The 23,983-nt window shown below is 38.1% G+C and overlaps 1 protein-coding gene across 6 annotated transcripts in view; it reads left to right on the top strand.

The window, feature by feature from the left end:
- LOC134661415 (cyclic nucleotide-gated cation channel alpha-3) overlaps positions 1-23,710 on the top strand; it is a 110,612-nt gene extending 86,902 nt beyond the window's left edge. For 2 of the 6 annotated variants that reach the window (XM_063517490.1, XM_063517491.1), the window contains exons 8-15: positions 4,461-4,604; positions 14,843-15,035; positions 19,791-19,891; positions 19,966-20,115; positions 21,413-21,580; positions 21,654-21,798; positions 22,606-22,887; positions 22,979-23,710. In XM_063517490.1, coding sequence (XP_063373560.1) covers positions 4,461-4,604; positions 14,843-15,035; positions 19,791-19,891; positions 19,966-20,115; positions 21,413-21,580; positions 21,654-21,798; positions 22,606-22,887; positions 22,979-23,066 — 1,271 coding nt within the window. In that variant the 3' untranslated portion in view covers positions 23,067-23,710. The remainder of the gene's footprint in view (positions 1-4,460; positions 4,605-14,842; positions 15,036-19,790; positions 19,892-19,965; positions 20,116-21,412; positions 21,581-21,653; positions 21,799-22,605; positions 22,888-22,978) is intronic. The other 4 variants (XM_063517494.1, XM_063517492.1, XM_063517493.1 and 1 more) reach the window with 4 other exon arrangements.
- Positions 23,711-23,983: the final 273 nt, after the last annotated feature.

Consider the following 23,983-nt stretch of genomic DNA (forward strand, 5'->3'; position numbering starts at 1 on the left):
GTATACGGACATGAATTTCTGTCAATATATATGCCAAAACGAAATGTCAAAATGGGACGCCCAGGTACGCGACCGCTCCGGAGGAGCCCCAGTGGGCATCTGATTCAAAGGAGAATTTTGACAGATATGGCGAATGTATGGAAATTTCACGAAAGTTTAAATTTACGATAAAATTTCTCTGTTGCCTTTAAGAGGAAAAATAGGAAAAGGCTGATTCGTTGTAGTCCAGTTATCTGGCTTTCAAAATCACTCGATTTTGTAGCTTGAGCATCGATTTTTTTATACAAATTTTACTAAACGCTGACACTCGTTCATCTCATTTTAGGTACAACTTTGCATAAGTGTATTTATTATATTGTAAAAGATTTCAGATTTTCAAAGGTGATTGTAAACACACTTTGGGATAATAATGACATTTATTATAAAAAAAATTATCAAGAGACGTCAACGCTAGCGACTTAACGGTGACTGCCTTTTTCGCAGATTTTGCTCGACGCAGTCTTAATATTTACCAGTCGCTGTTCGGTGAAGGAACATCGTGAGGAAACCGGACTAATCCCAATAAGGGCCTAGTTTACCCTCTGGGTTGGAAGGTCAGATGGCAGTCGCTTTCGTAAAAACTAGTGCCCCCGCCAATTCCTGGGATTAGTTGCAAAGCGGACCCCAGGCTCCCATGAGACGTGGCAAAATGCCGGGACAACGCGAGGAAGATATATATATTCTGTCATTATTTAATTTATATCAACCACAGCTTCGTTAATTGTGGTTTCTGCGGTCAGGCTTTCTGTCGGTACGTGACGTACGTGTACGTGTACGTGTATGTAACGTGTACGTAAATAAGTATAATTTAATTTTATGGCAAATTTATTTACATTATTTTTAATCCATATGATTGAATTAACAGTATTATTTAATTGCCTTTGCAGATAATAACGAAGAATTACCTATGATTTTGGATTTTTTCGTCTAAAAATATGAACCAATACAACTCAATCGATTTTGTAAATAAAGTAGTAGGACAAAGCGTTATTTAGGCGCAAATGAAGTCTCAAAATACTCCACAGTGAAGTAATGAATCAACAATATCAAGGGATTTCACTGTATAGTTCGTTTTTTAGGTAAAAACTACCGACACATTTATATTTGAGCCTTTTAGTTAAATGGTGCCAACCTATCGAAGACCTAAGAACCACGTCGACAGTATTTGACCTGAATATAATTATGTTTATCCCTATGTTCCCATCTAACTACGAAACGGTTAACCGATTTTGATAAATGATATTCATTGATACCTATATTGCGACTTTGGTGTCCTACGAATCTGGTGAAAATTACAGTGAACGTCTTTATTTTTATAGTGCACCGGTGCAAAATCTGCCACCGGTTCTAACCCCGAGAAGATTCCGCCGCAAGAATCTCGGCGGGACGCATTAAAAAAACATAAAATCTTACAAAATGCTGTATTATAGGTATATTTGACCTACGAAACTGGTACTTATTCCAAAAGTCCGGTATTTTGAGACCGTGATACTGCGAAACTTATTTAGCAACTCTGGTATCATACTTATGAAGGATTTATTTAATGTAAGTAAACAACACTTAATGTCATTTGTAAACTAAATCTTAATCTGTAAATTTTTCGTAATATGTTTTTTTGTATGTATTAAATGTGTTCCATCGATAAGAATGGATATGATATTGCGCGACCTACGAGGGGCGTTCAAAATATTCTCGGTATTGATATCTTACGACCTCTTCTAAAATTTCTTTCGTTACTGGCCGCTAAGGTTTATTCATTGACATTAAAAAAAAGTATAATTCGAACCGAGATAGTCTTTTGTTTTTCTGCAATTGCTGAACAAACATGAACATCATGTGCGAATTGACAATGTTAACTAAATTAGAACATCGATGCGTGATAAAATTCTTGACAAAACAGGGTAAAAATCAAAAAACCATAAAAGAGGAAATGGATTGTGTTTAACGTGAGTCTGCTCCTTCTTTATCTACCATTCAAAAGTGGTCAAGCGAGTTTAAACGCGGAAGGGAGAGTATTGAAGATGACCCTAGACCTGGCCGGCCTGTAGTAGCTACTTCACAAGAAAATATTGATAAAGTGGAAAAACTTATATTGGAAGATGGTCGAGTGAAGGTAAAATCTATAGCACAAGTAACCAATCTCTCTATTGGTACCGTACATGATATTATACATGACCATCTTAATATGTCAAAAGTAAGTGCAAGATGGGTTCCGCGAATGCTGACTCGGCTTCAAAAAGACATGCGGGTAGCTTGTTGTTCCGATTTTATTGACCTGTGCGGTGAAAATCCTGATGAGGTGCTGCAAAGAATAGTTACTGGAGATGAAACCTGGGTTCATCATTATGACCCAGAGAGTAAACAAGAGTCCATGCAGTGGCACATTAAGGGTTCAGCTCATCCCAAGAAGTTCAAGGTCATCCCTTCAGCTGGCAAGGTCATGGCCACGATATTTTGGGATTGTGAAGGAGTATTACTAATCGATTATAAAGAAAAAGGTGTAAATATCACAGGACAGTACTACGCTAACATTCTACGTCAATTAAAGGATGTAATTAAAGAAAAGAGGCGAGGAAAGTTAACCAAAGGTATTCTGCTTCTGCATGACAACGCCCCCGTCCATACTGCTCATATTGCCAAGGCAGCTATTGTTGAATGTGGGTTTAAAACTGTTACTCACCCACCGTATAGTCCGGACTTAGCCCCCAGCGACTTCTTTTTCCTCCCCAATCTTAAAAAGGATCTGCGTGGAAATAAATTTTCTGACGATGAAGCATTGAAGGCGGCAGTGGAGGAGCATTTTTACACGAAAGATAAAAAATATTTTTACGAGGGATTAAAAAAAATAATTGATCGATCTTTTAAGTGTATGAACATAGGGGGGGAGTATATTGAAAAATAAAAATATCAAACTTTTCGTACTTGTTTGTTTTCATTCTCATACCGAGAATATTTTGAACACCCCTCGTAGTTGTGCCTGTCATCACGGGTGGCAATCTGTCTTCCAGTGTATTATGTGTACACGAGTATACCCCAGCTGTAATGGCGGTAAATGTTCTCAAGGGATAAACATCAATTTTCACAATTCTGGGTGGATTTTTTAAAGGGACCACTGAGGGCTAGATTTCGTGCCCGAAATGCATTGAGTTTTCGTGTTCGAATACAAATAGGGCCCGTTTAAATTATTGGTCTATCACTTAACTCAGGCGGTTAGTAAAGTATTTGTTACGCTTTGATTTTCTGGTATAAGGTAGCTTACAAGTAGTTGTGGGACTAAAGGGGCCCACTGATTACCAGTCCGCCGGACGATATCGGCCTGTCAGTTAGAACAAAAAGTTGACAGTTCCGAACAATTGACAGGCTGATACCGTCCGGCGGACTGGTAACCAGTGGGCCCCTTTAATCTATTTATTAAAATTTTTAAATAGGTACTTAAAACCTTGTACTTATTTAGGTTCGAGTTCTTCTGTCACTCTCACTGATCTCGCTCACGCATACGATGTGCGTGCTCGGGACTGCGGATATCATGTTTCTAAATTTTAATTAGTTCTAAGTATTAACAAAAAAAAGTAATCGATGAGTTGCCTCAAAAATAATATTGCGCATAAGCTATTTTCATATTAAATTGTTACAAATTATTAACGAGCGTTTTAGACCTATTTTCGTGATTTTTTTCTATCGAGCGAAAGTCAAAAAATCAGGATTCGAATCGATAAAGTCACTAGAGAAAATTCTCAAGATAATTACCTACATTTTTGGCAACCAAATTTAGGCAAATTGTGATCTAACAGAGCGATACGATTTTTCAAAATCTCCGCTTTCTGAAACTACTACATATTGCACCTTAACATAATGCAAATCATTAAAACACAACTAAGGCGTTAACTATTCCGTAAAATTATCCATACAAACTTCCAACCATCCACGTTATTAATTATTTTAACCATAGTCATTATATTACTTTAAGCGTATACCTAGATACAGTCACGCTCCGTGATTGTTACGCCATTTAGGGTTCTAGTTAAATTAGACATTCCATAGCGTAAAAGTATGGAATAACCAATTTAGCTAGCAAGTTTAAATGGCGTAACAATCCCGTGTGGTGACTGTACATAAATTTGACCCACTTCCCGATTTCGGTTTCTGATGAAGCTGAAAATTTGCATACTTATGCAAGTCGAGTGACAATGCAATGGTACCATCCAGCTGATCTGATGATGGAGACAGGAGGTGGCCATAGGAACTGTGTGATAGAACAACGCAACCTAATTGTGTTTGGGGTTTTTAAAATTGCCTTGATGAGTATTAGTTGCCTGCGGAAAGAAAAGTACAGTCAGCCATAAAAGCTTGTACCAAAAATGAAAGTTTTGCCAATAACATATTTTTAACATAAGGTAGTAATAAAGTTTGAACGTGTGCAGGAGACTTGCCGCGGCCCCGCAGCAAAGGCGAATACGTGTTCGTAATCGCGCAGCTGCTGTTCGGGCTACTACTGTTCGCCACCGTGCTGGGCCACGTGGCGAACATCGTCACGTCGGTCAGCACGGCCAGGAAGGAGTTTCAGGGTGAGTGCTTAACACCATGAAATATCTAAAACTCGCGAACGACGTGCGACTAATCGTAAGGGATCCCCGCTTTTCGCGCCATGCCTTCCTGCCTTATGTACGGCGCGGCCTGCGCCCTTTCGCTTCCATGCTTTAAATTTCGTGTTTTTTGATGATTTGGTTGTATTAATAACTGTGGGTCATGTTATATTTTAAGCCACTGCGAAAAAATGTTAAATAAAGGAATCAACATAAAAAAAAAACATCTCCTGACTTCTTTTAGTACCTAGTTCCCTTTGATTGCAGTTATTACTTATCCTATCCTGCGTAGGATATATTAGGCTGACACTTCTGGTCATAGAGTATATTGAATAGTAGGGTGATTCTGGTTATTGTGCGTCTTAATTACTAGATTAAACTTTAGATATCTATTATGTACAATTATTTGTTTAAACGAGCTACCAATACATACCTACCCGAATTATAATTACAAACATAAAACATTCTTACAGATAAATAAAAACCATCCCTGATTAACAATAAGGTCATCAAAGGTAATATAATACAAAGCAATATTTTTTCCTTTCTACGGAGTCGCATTTATCTCGAGAATCACTGAAGCATTTTCATTTGCGACATCGCGATGGTCGCTCGGCCGCCGGCGCTCGCAATTTATAATTTACCTACTCGAGTAAGAAAATGAAGTCGGAAAGCAGTGCTGTTTAAGAGTTTAGGCGTTACATACGAATATTTTGAGGACGTCACGTTCTTATAATTAAAGTTACGTCACGAGGTTGGATTTTTTTACTAATACGTAATTTTTTACTATTTTTTAAGTATACTTTTCAAAATTTCAACGATACCGCTTTTCTCCATGACGTGCTGAAAAGTTGAGTTATACTTATATGACGGATAGCCACCGCCCGATGGTCAGCACTAACCTCACTATATCGCCGCTAAAAGAAATTATTAAGTTCATAAATATAGATGTACAGTCTCACGCCTAAAATTATCGATACAGACAAAGTGCCAAGAATATGTATACCTGGGTGAATCAACTATTCCTTGTTGTTATTCTGTCCGGTCAGCCAAGAGACAACAGTAGCATAGTTTGTTAGAAGACATTATCCACCACCTTCTTCTGACACGCTTGGTAGACGACCCTCTATGGAAAGGGTTTATAAATTTCACAAAAAAGCGTGTTTGGAGAATTTAAATGCCTAAAAATCAGGTTTTGAAGAGTGACCCAGGGGAACGTAACCATGGCAACGAGAGACAAGAAAAAGTTGATTCACCCACCTACACGACCTTATTGCCCGTAAATTAAGATAATTTATACATATTTTTGCCACCTTTTCCGTGACGTAATTTTAAGAAAAATTATGACAACCTTAGGTATATAGGTGGCCTATATGTACCTATACTTTTTTTTAATGAAATCCGTTCCTGATAACGGTGAGCCTACTCAGCCTACTGATTACTTACATAGGCATTTTGTTAGGGATTCAATTCGAATTACAGAATTGTAGGGCCAGCGAACTCTAGTTAGAGTGAGTACATACAGTCAGCAGCGGACCTCTCGCATTTATAGGTAAACCAGAACTTTGGGAGTATTGTCAAGAGGGCGCTCGTTTTGAATTTTATATAGCAACAATTTGTATAGTGGGGACAATGGAAATTGGCAGATGATTTTTGTTTTATTCCGACAACTTTAATAAGTGCGAAGTTTGATGTTTGGATATTTCTTCGGTTTTTACGCTTAAATGGCTGACTCGATTTAGATAAAATGAATAGCGTAAAGTCAATTTTCTTTTTTTTGTTTTCTTTTTTTTAGGTTTGGTCGTTTAATTCCGCCCTAACGCCCTTCGCTAGCAATCCGTGATACCGATGCATGCGATACACCTAATACACAAATCAAATGATTACAAGACATCAACCAAATCGTGACGACCTGACTATAGTGACATTTGTCCATAAGTTTGAAACTTACCCGTCAATTCAGATGCTAATTTCGTTATGTTTTCTAATGGAAGAAATTTCTCTCCCGCACGTTTTTTTTCCAATAAATAACTATATACACTATTTACAACTTTTTTCTCTGTAAAATCTAAAACTTTCGGCATGATTATTGCAGTCTAATAATAATTCACACGAAACTAGACAAAGCAATGTTTACATTGTCAATATTGACAACTATCATAGAGAAAATTGTTGCCATTGCTAGAAATTAGTACCAACAAATTTCCGTAACATGGCGCACCCTCAATAGATCCTGGTTCACCTATAGGCACATGCGAGAAGTTAGTGCCGATAGCCTGGTTTCATTTCGAAGCGAAATCTAGGAAACTACTAACTGAATTTGTCAATGTGATATGACTACTACGTTGTATAGCCTGGACTGATAAGTAGAAAGTTTATATTATTTACAAATCACCAACATTGAATTATTATAACTCCGTTATGTAATTCCGCACATTTTTTTTTCTTTTGATTTGGTTACCTACCTACGAAACAGGCAAAACCTAGTGTAGGAATGAGCTAGGCATGACAATATTGACAATGTTGCATATGATGTTAACTCTTCAACTAGTGGAGGTAGGCAGTCATGGTTCGCCTCGTTAAATTATATGCCAAAGCGGTCAAATTTTTTATATAGGTTTTTAAATTTTATTTAGTATTCGTTTTTAGCTTTAATTTAGTTTTATTTAGTTAAGTTAGTTTATTTTTTTAATTAACATGGCCATAACGTTCATTTGGATTCGAGTTGTTATGTTTTACCGTTAGTATTTTCCTCCTTTCGAAGTATGTTATTTAATTATTCATATACATATAGACTTCGTAAAAATATTAGGTTACCGTATATCACGTGTCAAATGTCTGTCATATTTTTACCTTTTCTAACGATGACAATCGGAACCCCATTGCTACGCTTGGCTTACGTTTTCCGTCCGTCGATCCCTCTTTCCATGGTCTAATAAAACATGGTCTTCTCTTCCCAGAGTGTCACTTGCCTACGTCACAATAACATTGCCACTTTATTTCAACATAACATGTTACATGGGTACATTATATCTATGGTTAATAAGTTAATTTATTTCTTTATAATTTAATAATTTTCATTTATATGTATTTTATCTTAAATTTTACAATAACACGTCATTTTTAATTATTCGTTAGCAGTATCTTCCGATTCACGAAAGAAATTTCAGACGTTCGGGTAATTCTGTTTACACTACTGGCAACACAGGATAGCGCTGTCACATTTGACAATCCGCCATTTTGTCCCTGACCGACCGTCCTTGTCGAACGCGTGTTAATTGTTATTTCCTTCTCGCTCAGTGTCAGCAGTCGCAGTGTTTTCCAAACTTTTCACGTCGTAAGCTTCGTAATTAATGTTTTGTTACGAAAATGGTTGGCTGCTCTATTCGGAACTGTAAGAGTAGGAGTGAAAAGTGCAGTATAGATTTGTTTTATTTTACTATGTTTCTACATGAATAACTTAAAATTAATGCCGTTAAAATAATTTTCACTGTTGGTTAAAATTCTCCCACATTTTAAAGTTTGAGAACCTGTAAACAGCATGATGACGTAGGCAAGTGCCAGTTAGGTCATTCGCGAATCTCGGAATAGAGTACCAGGCGGAGTATATTATTATACCATGCCTCTTTCCGACTGTCGGCGAGCTCCAACCCGTACCGTAATAGGTAAAGGGTTCAATCTCAAACTTTACATCCACCAAATCACGTTAGTACACAACTACACATTATGACATTTACGACAATTAACAAAAAATGTGGAGTCGGTAGGATTGGAATTTGGATATAATTGGAAAACTACATGAAAGGACCGGCCTTTTTTATTTATTCCATTCTACCTACTAAAGTATAGTACTGCAGCATCTAAGTCAGGCTTCTTGAGTGGTATTAAGTATAGTCCGTAGATCCGTCCGTTAGGTAGATACATGCGTGTATTCCAAATCTATGGAACCCTTACTCGTACAATTACTATTTGTTTATCATGACACTTTGTCAACCCAACCAGAAGGGTGTCATTTTACGCGACAAAGTCATTTTAGCTACAGCTGTGTTTGGACTACTTATGTATAAGAACGTACTTGATATGACTGTGTACCTGGACAATTAAACCAATTTTCCGGTTTAACCAATACATATATACAGGTTGGATTTTCTTTTTGAGTCAGTGAGGGCAGTTACCAGATCCCATCATATCCATCATCCCATCATAATTTTTTTTTGTCAAGAATTAAAAAATTAAAAATAAACAAAAATAAACCCAAAATAAAATAACTTAATATAATATCTTTTTAAAAAAAAGGGAACCGCCTTCAAAAAACCAACCCACTGAAAAGCACAAAATAATTTCTATATGGCACTCCTCTACGTGTCCAGTCCCTATCCCGTCAAAAGCAAATTTCTGCCAAAAAGTAATTAATACCTAATAATAAGAAAATTAATAATCATCCGGGTAATTACTTAGTTTTTGAAGTCGGTGCCAAACCAAAATTTTTGAGAACCGATATTTTAGACAACGAAGAACGAACGCTTCACTTACTTGCATTATAAAGACATAGTTGGTTTACTCATTAATTTAGTTCTTGTAGGTACTACAACGTACTCGTATTTTTTTTCTGATTGGTAGTAAAGAATGTTTTTGTTGGTTTGGCACCGCCTTCAAAAACTAAGTAATTACCCGGATGATTATTAATTTTCTTATTATTAGGTATTAATTACTTTTTGGCAGAAATTTGCTTTTGATGGGATAGGGACTGGACACGTAGAGGAGTGCCATATAGAAATTATTTTGTGCTTTTCAGTGGGTTGGTTTTTTGAAGGCGGTTCCCTTTTTTTTAAAAAGATATTATATTAAGTTATTTTATTTTGGGTTTATTTTTGTTTATTTTTAATTTTTTAATTCTTTTTTATTTATTTTATTTTATTTTTTACTTTTTAGTGATAGGTAGGTACTTCATTTATTTTAGGTTTTGGGCTAAAATACTAGTTTTTTAGGCTCTCCATTTAGTTTTGGGCTAGTAACTACCTACTAATGTTGGGGATGGCCTAACTCGATGATAATTGCGTCACAACATAATATGACGTTTCGGTGCTAAACGATTTGTATGTATATTGCTCCCACTCCCACTATTTTATCTAAATCGGTTTCAGCAACTTAAATTTGTTGGTAGGTATACCGATAGCATGGCCACCTACCGGGTCCAATTGGTTTTTCAAACCATCCATGTACTGTACACTAAAACTTTTTCCAGAATGTGTAACAAACACTTTTCTGAAAACCGCATCAAAATCGGTTCAGCCAAACGCGAGATAATCACGAACACACCTACATACATACATACATACGGGTCAAACTGAGAACGTCCTTTTTTTAAAGGCAGTTAGAAAAAAGTTCATCGACCCACCTAGTGGAACTCTGCAACATAGGCACACGACGACAAGTCGGATAACCAAAACAAAGTGTGTATGTTGCACCAAACCTGAGTTCCACTAGGTACAGCAAGGGTTCAGCATCAGCTCTATCTTGGGTACTGCTCTCCCAAGTGCTCATCAAGATGTGACGGATGACCAAAATAGCGTGGGCCTATGTTGCACCAAACCTGAGTTCCACTAGGTACAGCCAGGGTTCAGCATCAGCTCTATCTTGGGTACTGCTCTCCCAAGTGGTAATCAAGATGTAACGGATGACCAAAATAGCGTGGGCCTATGTTGCACCAAACCTGAGTTCCACTAGGTACATCCTGAGTTCCATTAGGTACAGTAAGGGTTCAGCATCAGCTCTATCTTGGGTACTGCTCTCCCAAGTGCTCAAGTTGTGACGGATGGCCAAAATAGCGTGGGCCTATGGTGCACCAAACCTGAGTTCCACTAGGTACAGCCAGGGTTCAGCATCAGCTCTATCTTGGGTACTGCTCTCCCAAGTGCTCATCAAGATGTGACGGATGACCAAAATAGCGTGGGCCTATGTTGCACCAAACCTGAGTTCCACTAGGTACAGCCAGGGTTCTCCAGCTTTTAGTGATAGGTAGGTACTTCTATGCAATGAAGTACCTACCTATCACTAAAAAGGTACAGCCAGGGTTCTGCATCAGCTCTATCTTGGGTACTGCTCTCCCAAGTGCTCATCAAGATGTGACGGATGACCAAAATAACGTGGGCCTATGTTACACCAAACCTTAGTTCCACTAGGTACAGCCAGGGTTCAGCATCAGCTCTATCTTGGGTACTGCTCTCTCAAGTGCTCATAAAGATGTGACGGATGACCAAAACAGCGTGAGCCTATGTTGCACCAAACCTGAGTTCCACTAGGTACAGCCAGGGTTCAGCATCAGCTCAGATCTATGTATACTAAAACCTTCTCCAGAATGTAAGAAACACTTTTTTGAAAACCGCATCAAAATCGGTTCAGCCAAACGCGAGATAATCGCGAACAAATATACATACATACATACATACGGGTCAAACTGAGAACCTCCTTTTTTTTTTTGAAGTCGGTTAAAAATGACCTTTATCTCGCAACCTGTCCGTTTTTCCAAAATCTGTAAACGCCAATCTTCATTCATTTGAAATCGAGGGAAGGTCTTCTAAGACCGTTTTCTCGTAGCAGCACGGGATCTAGTAGCTATTACCCTCACTGACCCAAAAAGAAAATCCACCCTGTATATAGTTAGTCAATCTTGCGAAATGTGCAATATGTTGTGAGTTAACCCTTAAATACATGATTTTTTCTTTTTGCCCGAAATTAATATATGTATCACATAATTGTTTGCCGTTTCTAGGAAAAATAGTAAAAAAAATGATATCATCGATTTTCACTGCGAAATCAGTGTTAAAAGTTGCATAGTCCAAATCATATTTTTGGAAATATAAAGCTATTAGTAAGGGGTATAGGAAAAATCTTAACTGCCAACAGAAAGGTACACTATTTGTGATGTTTCTATGATAAAGTTTGTAAATATAAAATAATTACAAACCCCGAAAAATCTGCCCAAAATCACATACTAAAAATCATCAGCTTCCAGGTTTTTCCAAGTTTTCCGACATTTTGTCTATAAACAAATGTAACTTTTATAAATTAAAATACTGCGTAAATTTATGTAATAATTCGGAAAATTTATTAGTTTTACTATTGAAATAATATACAAGAACAAATAGAATTTGTTTAATAATGCATAACATTTGATGTTTATGTTGTGTGTATAAATGCATCACTATGCATTTAAGGGTTAAATAAGCTTCATGTTAGTATGACTTAGGACAGTTGAAATAAAATAAAATAAATATATGGATTTTTAAATGACATTGTTATTTAGCGTACTTATTCAGTTCGTACCGTAGGTCATCAATTTTATCACTTATTATAATGTGGGAGCCGTGTCAGGGCACGAGGCTTTGTTTTTGTTTGCGGTCCCGGAGCACGTGGAAGTCCGCGGCGACGGCGACGCGCGCGGTGCACTGCCGCTGCCGCTGCCTGAACACGAGCAAGGCACAGAGGTGAGCCAAAACATTGCAAACGTATCACTTTAATCACCCCTCAAGATGCTTATATGATGATTCTTCCCCTTCTATGATAGCCATTTTCTACAAAAATGTACGAAACGATTAACGAACGTTTTAAGTGACAAAACAATGTCAACAACTTTAATTAGAGTTGCAGCTCGGAGATGAAGACAATGCCGCGGCGTCGACAGAGAATAGGCTGAATCCGTGACCTTCCTCCGCGTTGCTGCAGCGAAATAGGTCAGCGGCTTGAATGCTATTAATAGCGCGGCGAAAGTCGGGCGCCGCCCCATCCCAGCGAGCGTCCCGCGCGCGCCCGTCATCGATCCGCCGCCAGTCCACCACGCTCGTTCCGTGTTCGAGACCCTAACTATTCGACAAAAATTGATCCTTTCATCGCTGCTTGCCTTGACCAAAGCGTTCAATGTCCTAAGTATTTCAAATATCAAGGAAAGGATTAAAAAATCGTAGCTAAATCATTTTAATTCTTGTATAAGGGTAAAACGATAAATAGGTAAAGAGATAAACCCAAACAAAATAATACTTAAGGTCAACGTGGCTAATTCCGTCTGGTACCGTAAACTATTACGCTTACGCGACGATTACGCTTACTCGCGGAGAACTCCACGCGCCTCGTACTCGTAACGTTTTTACGATACTCTTACGTGTCTCTTACGTTACGACGCCATGTGCTGAGGGCCTTATTGCAATGCTTAATGTTTAAACATTAGATCTATCTACATAAAAATGATATTTCGCAAGTAGCGAACAAAAATATACTTAATTATATTAGTGGCAGCTTCGCATCCGTGCCTCTCAGAGGTCGAGAAACCGAGAAAAAAAGAGCAGACGGGAAATGTTCATGGAAAGTTTAACTACCAACCGTTTTAGCTACTTTAATTAATGTTTTTAGTACGTTGGGTGACTGCTATAGTTATTGGCCACTACATAGTAATTGGCCACTCCTAACAAATCCAAGAGAAACAAGCCAATATAAGTCGTATTGTTCACTGAAAATCAGTGTCATGGCTTGCCGTGGCATTATCTTGAGTCATCATCATCATCATCAGTTTGTGTTGTATGTGTTATTTTAAAGTATTGTCCAATGTGTTTACGATGTTAAATAATTGAATTTATTTTCTTTCTTTTTCTTCAGTATATTAAGCAGTATATTAAAACCATAAAATATTAGTTTTATTAAGTTTTTTAAAGAAATCTTAGAGAAATTTAGTGGACGAGAACAGAACTAACATACCAATTTTATAAAATATTCACTTTTCGTCCATGGACGGACGGATATCCAAATTGTTAGGTGAATTATGTAGTATGGTGATTTTATGTAAATACTAGCTGTTGCCCGCGACTTCGTCCGCGCGGAATCTTATTTTGAACATTTTAAATCTTTATTATTTTCATACGCTATGTTGAAATTACTTTTCTTGATCTCCATACAACCTTTTTGGCCACCTTAGGGGATGAATTTTCAAAAACGCTGAAATTAGTTTTCTTGCATTTTAATAATGTATCTTTTAACGAAGTTTCTAATTTCTAGCTTGACATGCACAATCTGACAATAAATGATTACTACTTACTTAGCTTAAAATAAAACTTGAACCCTATATAAACTTTCATCCCTTTTTTAGTAGCGCCAAAGTTTCAGATGACGCAATTTTAGCCGCTTAGCAGTAGTAGTGAAGTAGTTTAAGTAAATTGGAGATTGCAATTATTTCCGTCTGACGCTAAGTTAGTGCTTGACACACGAGCGCTCCATTTAGTTTAAATCGTAGATGTGGAGCGGGCGACAGGTAAGATTAGCGCGTCCTATAAATATATTATACTAATTTCGGTACCCTGACGACCTGATGTCAACTCTGAAAGGAATAAAATGTAATAAGGCAATTAATAATTACACGACACGACTGTATGATGAGTGTATTATTATAATATATAAACATCTACGTACGCTTCGCTACTATACCGGCGTAATAATTGTTGTTAGGCTTTTAACGTCTGATAGCGTTTTCGACGCGTGTTTAATTAAATATTGGTTTCTATTTACAGGGACTGAAATTCGAATTTACAAACTGAAATGTATTATATGTATACAGGTTATTTGGTACATCGTTTGCCAAATTCAAACGGCAGATAGGTTGAGTCATTTGCTATCTTCTCATGCCTACAAAAAAAAATAACGCACGTTTTTTTCCTCTATGCCAGTTTTACGTAAATTTAAAATTTTTATTTGCACGGTAGTAAAAAAAACCATGGTCGATTTTTTTTCTAGGCATAAGAAGTTAGCAAAGGACTCAACCTATCTGCCCTTTTAATTTGGCAAACAATATACGAAACACCCTGTATATATATTTATTTTAAAATCACGAGCTACGCCATCGCCACGCACGAATGTTCGCGAGTTACGATTCATTCCGAATCATTTCAGCGACTTTCACGACATAACTTGTAGTTTACAATAGATAAATAAAGTTCCGTATAAAATACCTATAGAGCCAGGTTAACAATGCTCAATGTCAAGTGTCATGATGTATCGAAATCGTAATTGCTTGCTGTGATTTGCCGCTACAATTTCACATAAAAGGTTTAAAATCTCTGATTTTGTGATCTTCTAAAGTCTAAGTAATGTTATCTGGAATGAAGTACAGGCATTTGAAGCGCGAATATAGCTAATTTTATTCGACGTATTACATTAAGTATATAATTGAATTGCAGCCAAACTGGACGGCGTGAAGACGTACATGCGAATGCGGCGGGTGCCAACCCACCTGCAGGTCAAGGTCATCAAGTGGTTCGACTACCTCTGGCTTACGCAGAAGTGCTCTGACGAAGAGAAGGCGGTCTCGTGTCTTCCGGACAAGCTCAAGGCAGAAATTGCAATAAATGTTCACTTGGATACGTTGAAGAGGTATGTACTCGTTACTAATGAATAATGTTATGTAAACTACATTACTTTTGTAAAACCCAAATCACAGATTATATAATAGTTCTTACGAACAGATACTTATCTCTCAAAGAAAACTCAAATACTTTAATACCTACACAAAAATACAATGGAATGACCTTCAACGCGCCGCTCCCCGCAACAACAACGCTAGGGTTGCCGACGCTTAGAAATGATTTTACAAATAAATACCTACATAAACTATAGATTTTATAGAAGATACTTACCTACTTACGTAGGTACAAATATAAGTTTTAATTGTAAAAATAGCATTAGAACTTGCCATATAAAAGCATAGCGTAAAATAACTATGAGTCAGATAAGTTGCAATAAGTAATTAATTACGTATAATATTCCGTTTATGCGTTTTATTCCGACGAGTGACAGAGTAACATTTTAAAAGGTCATATCTCCCTGCAGTAACAGCAGTGTTTACGCTGTTTTATAAATCGCGCAATGAATCAAGCTTGCAACTATCGTAAAAATAATAAAAATTAGTATACGAGTAAGTATTTATATTGAGAATGTCTGCCTACTTACTTATCCTATCTATCGGAAGAGCAGAAACGGATTGTTTTATTAGTTTCTTCTTGTTTCTGCATCCATCCACTCTGCAAGCCGTGTTATTTTGGACTGGTTAGATCATTTTCCCAAAATCATAAATTACCTGTAGCATAATTCTCTCGCATACATTTTGGAATAATCGAGCGCGCGGCGACGCGACGTGCGTGCGTAAGCGCTCGTGGCAACCAACTGGCTCGCTTTTCTACCGTGAACGGGAACGGTTTCGTAGGTATAAATCCGAGCTCGCGCGGAGAGTTCCATAGGCCTGCCCAAACTATAATCATATTTTCCCGTATCGCCCATCGAAGGCTTCATCAGGTGCTTACGATGCTTTATATGCATAACAAAGAAAACAATGGCAAATTTGTCAGCACGCATTGTCAATATTAATAACTAGATACTCAAACACATCTACAAGGGACACTGCGGGTCGTAGATAGTAGGTACAGACTCACTTTGTTGGCTTAATAATTCAATTATATGCAAGTGCACTCGTATTTAGTTGTTATTTACTTAGTTGTTTGATTTGAATATAGAGAATATACGAGGAAAATTATAGGTCACTTGATAAGAACCAACACTTTCCTTAAAACTGTAATAGAAGGCAAGATCGAAATGAGAAGAAGATGAAAACCACGAGCAACCTACTTGTACCTACCTATAGGCATACAACAACTAATGTAAAAGCGAAAGCAAATGTCGTGACTTACAAGGACCTAAAGAACTTGGCCGAGGAGCGCGGACAAGAGCGCCATGCTCTTAAATTATAAAATAAAAAATAAAAATCATTTTATTTCGGACATAAATACATAGTTGTTAGTTACATTTAAAATTAACTTATAAAATAGTGTTAGTAGAATTACAATGTAATCTTAACCTAAGTACTTAACTACTTATTTACTACAGTGTGGAGTTTTGTCCACTGCTGCAGCAGAGGGGAGTCCCACCTATCCAACAACGCTATCATGATACTGTTAGCGCTGCGCCGCCAGCGGCTAAGTAAAGAGGCGCACCGCTTCCGCGTAATAGCCGCAAAGCCGTCGACTTGCGCCTCCGCAAACATCCCGGAGGCGCTACAGTGACGAGGCAGCCCCATCAGAAGGTCTACCGCGAACCACGTTCGACGTGTTACCTCCCTGTCACACTTACGTACGAATTTACAAGTGCGACAGAGAGGCAACACGTCGAACGTGGCTCGCGGTAGGCGCTCAGTATACTGAAAGCGTTGTTGTATTGCACTCGTAGGTCGCTGTACGCCCGCTGCGTATAGCTACCCCACAGGCTGCAACTGTAAAAAGACTAGCAGTAAGCTTTGAAAAGCGTCACTTTAAATAACTGCATTTGTGCATAACTGCATTATGATGATGATGATTTGATATAACATTTTTAAACGATATTTTAACATTCAAATCGTTCGTTTACAAATTACAACACTTGCGAATGGTGTTTTTCAGAAATGTATACTTACCTATTTATGAAGTGATATATTTTCGGAATAAAAGGTTTGTAAAAATATTGATTTTATAAAGTTGTTTATAAAATAACCATTCGTAAATAGTTAAGTATTTGTGAAATAACTAGAGATGCCCCGAATAGTGGTTTTGGCCGAATACCGAATACCGAATATTCGACCACTCTCTCGGCCGAATACCGAATATTCGGCGACCGAATATTCGGCATAAGATGCGAACATTGTGAGTCACAATTATTATGAAAACTGTTCGCCAACAAAGCACAACGTTTGCAAAGATATATTTTTTGTAAAACAAAACTAATGAATGTAGTTAGAGGCAATCAAAGCAGACCCATGATAAAAATAAAATATTTCATAAGCAACAAATGTTTAAAAAAGGGTCTTACAATTTAACAATTTTGTAATAATACTTTTTAAATATTAAATATACCTAATTTTTGGTATTTTTTTTGTGTAATTTTTCTTTTTAGTTAGGGGCAAGGGGCAACAGATATTCGGTATTCGGCCGAATAGTAGGCAATATTCGGCCGAATACCAAATATTCGGCAAAGTGGCCGAATAGGCCGAATACCGAATAGTTGCCGAATATTCATGGCATCTCTAGAAATAATTACAAAAAACCGTTCTCCTAACCGTAAGTTACTCAAAACGACGTCAATATAAAATCCAACCAATGTCATCAGGCATTACCGGCAGTGTCGCATAATCCTTTGTTTATTTTTGTCTTTATATATGCTACAAGCTTATTAAGCTTTCGAGGGCAGCTATTATCGTGCAGACGAGTATGCACTAGGCTATTAGTGCCATTCAATAAGTAAATGCCTACGCGGTACACAGGGAGCGACCCGCAGCTGTGCGGGTCGATAAGGCTCCAGGCTGCACCACTAAGTACCAAGCGAAAATTTGCCGCACGATGTAATCTAAACAAATTGAAGTTTCTTACTCAAGTCTAAATGAACGTAGCAAGCAAGAGCCCTATTTTACACGAGACGTTTAGCGCTCGAACGGAGTAAAACGCATATTATATGAATTATATCCAAGAAAGAAAGGAACGTACCTACCTATTTATCTTTTCATTTCGATTAAAGCACTCTTGCAATATGCTTAATGTATATTAAAACATCAGAGAGTCTTTGAATCCATTATATAAGGGCTAGGGTTGCCGGGCAACCTTTGCCCATCTTCAAATGTTATTTTTGACTTTTTTGGGATTTTCATTTTTAAGAATAAGTGCAACAGTAAGTAAACTAAATAAACACCATGGTATTTAATTTTTATTTTAGTACCGAAATTATTCAGAAGAAATGTATACAATCGCTTTCTCCAATAAAGTTTGTCACAATTGAATACTAATTTGGTATTTACTAATTTACTTCAGAGTAAGTAGTTGTTTTAAGGCCCAGTACCTACGTTCGTGTTCTTCTCTCACTTTCACTGAGCGTAAGCGTGAGCGAGATAGATGTGCGTTCTCGAGACCGCGGATATTATGTTTTTTAATTTAATTTTTTGTCTTTTAATAATAAAAAAATAATCGCTTAGTTCTCAAGCATAATATTGCTCATTTTATATGCGTTCACTGTTTTGCTCATTTTTAGAAATAACTTTCATATTTTTCGTTTTTATGCAAAATTTAAATTATTATAGTTTTTTAAAGTGCATATTAGACCTATGTTCGTCATTTATTTCTATCGAGCGAAAGTCAAAAACTCAGGAATTATATCGCTGAAGTCCCTAGAGAAAGGCCTCAAGATTGGTATTATCCGCATACGGCCCGCATATATAATAAGCATACGGCCCGGCTGGTGGTAAGCAGTCAGCGTAGCCTATAGAAGCCTGCTAAACCAGATGACTTTTAGTCGTTTTTCATTTAGTATTTATATATATTCTAGCTAGGGTTACTTTTTATACAATTTTTTGTTCGTTCGTGGGTAATTAATTCCCAATATGAATATATAGCCCTATAGCTAGTAAGAAACCTCACAAAAAAGTTTAACTGCACCAACTAGCTGCTTATGCAGTGCCGACATGAGAACACAGACTAACTTCTGAGCTGAACTTTGGTGCCAATGTTTAAAATTCAAACTTGTTGCTTATATATTTCACTAAAGGTATTGAAATAAATTATATTTTCCGGTTATTCTTATGCTTTGGCGCTGCTCCATAATGTTTACGTAGGTACGTCTTCAAATGCAAGACGTAACTGCGTTGTATCTCGCAAAAATAGTACCTATCAAACTTATAAAATAATATTAATTTTTGATGAGATGACGCTTATATGCCCATATTATTCAAAACAAAGTCGTGCTAAAAAATAAAAGCGGACTCGGTCGACTATCTATTCCTTCATTAATGCAACGCGGCAGTTCATGCTTAATATCCCATGTTGTATAATTAAAAAGAAAAACATTCGCTTTTTACATCCATGAATAATGCAAAAGTGTTCGTTTGCGATCCGTAGGTACTTACGATTTTGTCGCCAAATGGCTTTTGTGAGCCGTGCCCTCTTTAAGCATAACAGCAGTTATAAAAACCCCGAACGAACATAATGTAAACGTATGACCTTATAAGAATACGATTTTAAATTCTGAATAGGTAGTTAGATACAGGTACTACTCGTATACATGAATTTAGAAAGTCCTTAACTGACTCCTGTAATTTTATCATTGTAATAATTTTCGCAGGGTGGAAATTTTTCAAAATACGGAAGCGGGATTCCTTTGCGAGTTAGTGCTGCGATTAAGACCGGTGCTATTTTCGCCAGGAGATTTCATCTGCAGGAAAGGTATCATATTTATAAAAAGTGAATTTAATAAGTTTATTTTAATAATACCTCTAAAACATGAAAATGGTTTTCAGGGGAAGTAGGAAAAGAGATGTACATAGTAAACCGAGGGAAGCTGCAGGTGGTAGGAGATAACGGAAAGACCGTATTGGCTACACTCAAGGCGGGTTCTTATTTTGGAGAAATTTCCATTCTGAACATGGGCACGGCAGGTAAACAACTTGGTAAATATCTGGGGCCCGAGACGCCACGCCATTATTACTCTATTCTATTGTTTGTTGAAAAGTTTTCAAAAGCAAACGTTTCGAGGAGACGCTGCAATCAGGCTGAGGGAGCAGCCGCGACGCATCTAACAGGTTCCGGGACATCAGCCGGCGGCGCCGCTGCAGCCCGCGCCTTGCTACCGCGTGCCGGCACGAGTAGCAAGGTGTTGGGCGGCAGCGCTTGCGCCGTCAAACTGTCAACTGTCGTTTGTTATTAATAGGGAATGCTTTTCGATTTTGACACCTAATTTTTCTACTTTTGTCGCATTTTTGACTCTTTTTGGCATTGATCCTTTTTAACTTAAAGGCCACTCCTTGTCACGTGTACATTACACGACTTTGAAACCCACTTAAAGCATAATTACATTTAATAGGAGTTACAGTCTGAATGGTAAGCTTCGTTGTACTTGTTTAAACTGGAAGGGCTTGTTCTTAGATGTCCCGATGGACTGGTAGCCTGAGCCTGCCGTTAGCTTCGTGTATTTATTTTGCGTCGTTAGATTAATCTCCTTTGGTTGTATTGAAGGCAGTGTCCCCGATCGCTTTGCATCCTCCCTGAATACCTAACTATCATTGGCGTGACCTCTTGGTGCATGTAACCCCATGTTATTATAAGTCTATAATATTAATAAAAATGATCATTCTTCGTGCTGTCGGTTAAGTTATTATTATTTTCATCATATCCTTAAAACATGCCTTTTGAACTTTAGTAATGCTTGGTTCCTTTACGGGTTCCATATGCCTAACAATTTTATTCTACTACTTGTACCATATCTGTCTACCGTTTACCCGAATCGCTTTGTACCTCAATCTTACATAATACAGCACAATTTGGAACGTATTAGACATGGCTTTTTATAGTTATTCGAGAGAAGAAATGTTAATTTTATGGACTGTGAATGAACCTCATACCTCCTGATTGCCCCCTTCATTTTGTCTTGACGATTGACGCGGTATGTTGTTTAATTGTTTCTCTACCAAGCTTATCTTGTATCAGCTCCTTCTTACTTTGTGATTGGACTATCTCTCAAAATGTATGTTTTACTTGAGCTTGCCACCGGTGTCTTCGGTCTCCCTGTAAAAACCTCGTGACTTGTTTCGGCAATGACTTATTGGAAACGACGCTAATGTAGGTAAATATTAGAATATTAGAATACTGACTAAAAAAGTAGAATAGCCGAAGCCGAAACAGGTAACGAGGGCGGCCCATTTGACCGGACACCGGTTGGCATGGAGTGTGTGGATGACACGTCGACAGGCAACCGGCGGACAGCATCGGTGCGCTCCGTGGGCTACTCGGATCTGTTCGTGCTCAGCAAGAAGGACATGTGGGACGTGCTCAAGGAGTATCCTGCGGCGCGAGTGCGCCTCGAAGCGATAGCCGTCAAGAGACTTGAGAAATACAAGAAAGCGCCGCTAGAAAAAGGTACCCATATTTGCCTCGATTTAACGGATTAAATGTTTAATATGACGTGATGTTGGAGGCAATTGTTTTATAGTGGCTATGGGACGCTGCCAGTCGACGCCCGGTCTCGTGGAGACGAGCGGGCGCGTGCCCATCGAGGAGATGCAGCTGCCGACCGCGCACGCCGTGCCCCCGCTGCACTCCTCACACCCGCCTTCCTACCGGGACCAGCTTTATAGGTAGGTACACTCTTATACCTTAGCTACCATTTTTTTTTACATAGGACCTACCTATTTATATATATTTTTTCATCACAGTTGCTCATAAACATACCCCGCGATCGAACTAGCATATCCGTACGTCAGGGTTGTCACTGTTGCCAAGCCTTCACTTGGCAATCAATGTCATTTTTTTTTGGTAGAATGTAAGTATTACATGAAATATAGTACCTAAATATTAGTGGTTTTTTACTTGTAAACCTGGTTTATTTTTTAAGAGAAAGGAAGATGTCCTTTTCTTGGTGGCTTTTACTCGCTAAATGTTTTTTAGTTACTTAATTACGAATTATATAAAAACATACACAAACAAACATAAACAAAACAAAAAAAAAGCAATTACAATAAGTAAATAATTTAACAATTTATCATTGCCTTAGGTTACCGCGATAGTAACTCATGAAATAAAACTATTAAAATTATTTATTTGTTTTTATAGTTTTATTTCAATTTATCTTTTTTTTATGAACTGAATAAGATGTCATATGCTAAAGAATTTTTTATGGTGTAAACTGGTTTTGATACGACTTTGTAGATCGCCTTGGTGATGTGCGACTATCTCACGCACGACTTTCAGTTCATTTCACATGCACCAATCAGCGTAGGCGATCTTCAAGTTCAACCCCAAGTTGCATTGGGCTAAATTTGGGGCAAAAGAATTAAGAACAAACCTATCTTGATATCGCGAGAATTGTCCGATAATTTATGGGTCAGGGATGTTCATTATTATGTAGATAACAATTGAAAATTAAAAACTTTTTTTTTGTATAGTTCGTCAGTAAGTCCTCTTCGTGTAGCATCTCCTGTGGCTTCGTGCGCGTCAAGCGCTCGTAGCAGCGCGGCCGGCGCGGGCAGCATGGCCGTCGCCGCCGTGGCCGCCGCCGCAGCCGCCGCGGCGGCCGGCTCCGGCCCCGGCCCGCGCGTCATGCTCGACTCGCATGACGTGTTAGAATGTGAAATCAAGCGTCTTCGGGAACGCCTACATACTGTCGAGACTGAAAACGCCGCCATGTCGGCGAAACTCAGTCAGCAGCAGTGGGAGGTAGATCAGAGGTAATCACCGGCTTCGTTACCCACATTTAATTATTTGTACTTACTCAAACTTACTGTTCACGTAACAAATGTATATGTTTTGGTATGACAGGCTGCAGGAGATCGAAATGCAAATATGTGGCGGTAGCTCGCTGAGCTCCCAGGAGGAGAATGAGCGCAACCGTGAAAGCATCATTTAACAGCGCGCCTCGCCCCCGGCTGCGGCCCCGCGGCCGCTGCCGCCCCGGCCCGTGTTGCGGCTGTCTGCCGTCTTCTAACCGGCCCGAGCGCAGAGCCCGCGTTGTCGATGCGTGGCCGCGTGCGCCATCGCAACGCCCAGACGTCATGCACCCATTCGACGTCATTGAGTGTTATCGATCCTCCCAGTACTTTCGGAGAACTTCCTTTGTTACGAAGAATGATTGCAATGTGGTTTTACAATGGATAAAATAAATGTTATAATATTTAATACGAATTAACTTTATCAAATTTATACATATACGTAGTATAACGACTCGCTACTGTTTGTCGAGTGACCGTGGAGTGAGATTATGCCGAGACAATATCGTAATGTAAAGTCATTTTAGTGCATCGAGATGTGTCGAGTGCTGGAGAGAGTGGGAGCGGCGAGTGCGCTCCGGTTTCAGTTCCGAGTTATTTTCGCGCAAGGCGTACTTCTTTATGGATGGACGTTGATGCGAATTCTTTTTTTCGTAAGTCAATCTATGTCGTGCATACCTGGTGTCTATTTTAACGACGTTTGGTTTAATACCAAATAAGATAAGAGTATGGAATAAATTATTATATACATTCATATATCTATTGAATTTATAATGTTTTATTTGTTTGCAGGTGTTATTTATCACAAAATGTGTACATCTCGAATTTGAAATTACATTTTGAAAATATTGAACGTTAAGCATAGTTATCATTATTCAAATGACTATTAATGAGTAACTAACAAAGGAACTAAACTAATATTTAAGAATTTTATGTTATTTCATACATAGAAGATGGATGATATTACCCTATCCATTATATCTGAGCTTTAATTATAATAAACTCCGTAAGACTATCTATGAAGCATTGTTAGAAGCGTTGACCACCACCAGCGTAC

This window comes from Cydia amplana, chromosome Z (assembly GCF_948474715.1).
Source record: "Cydia amplana chromosome Z, ilCydAmpl1.1, whole genome shotgun sequence".
NCBI classification, from domain to species: domain Eukaryota; kingdom Metazoa; phylum Arthropoda; class Insecta; order Lepidoptera; family Tortricidae; genus Cydia; species Cydia amplana.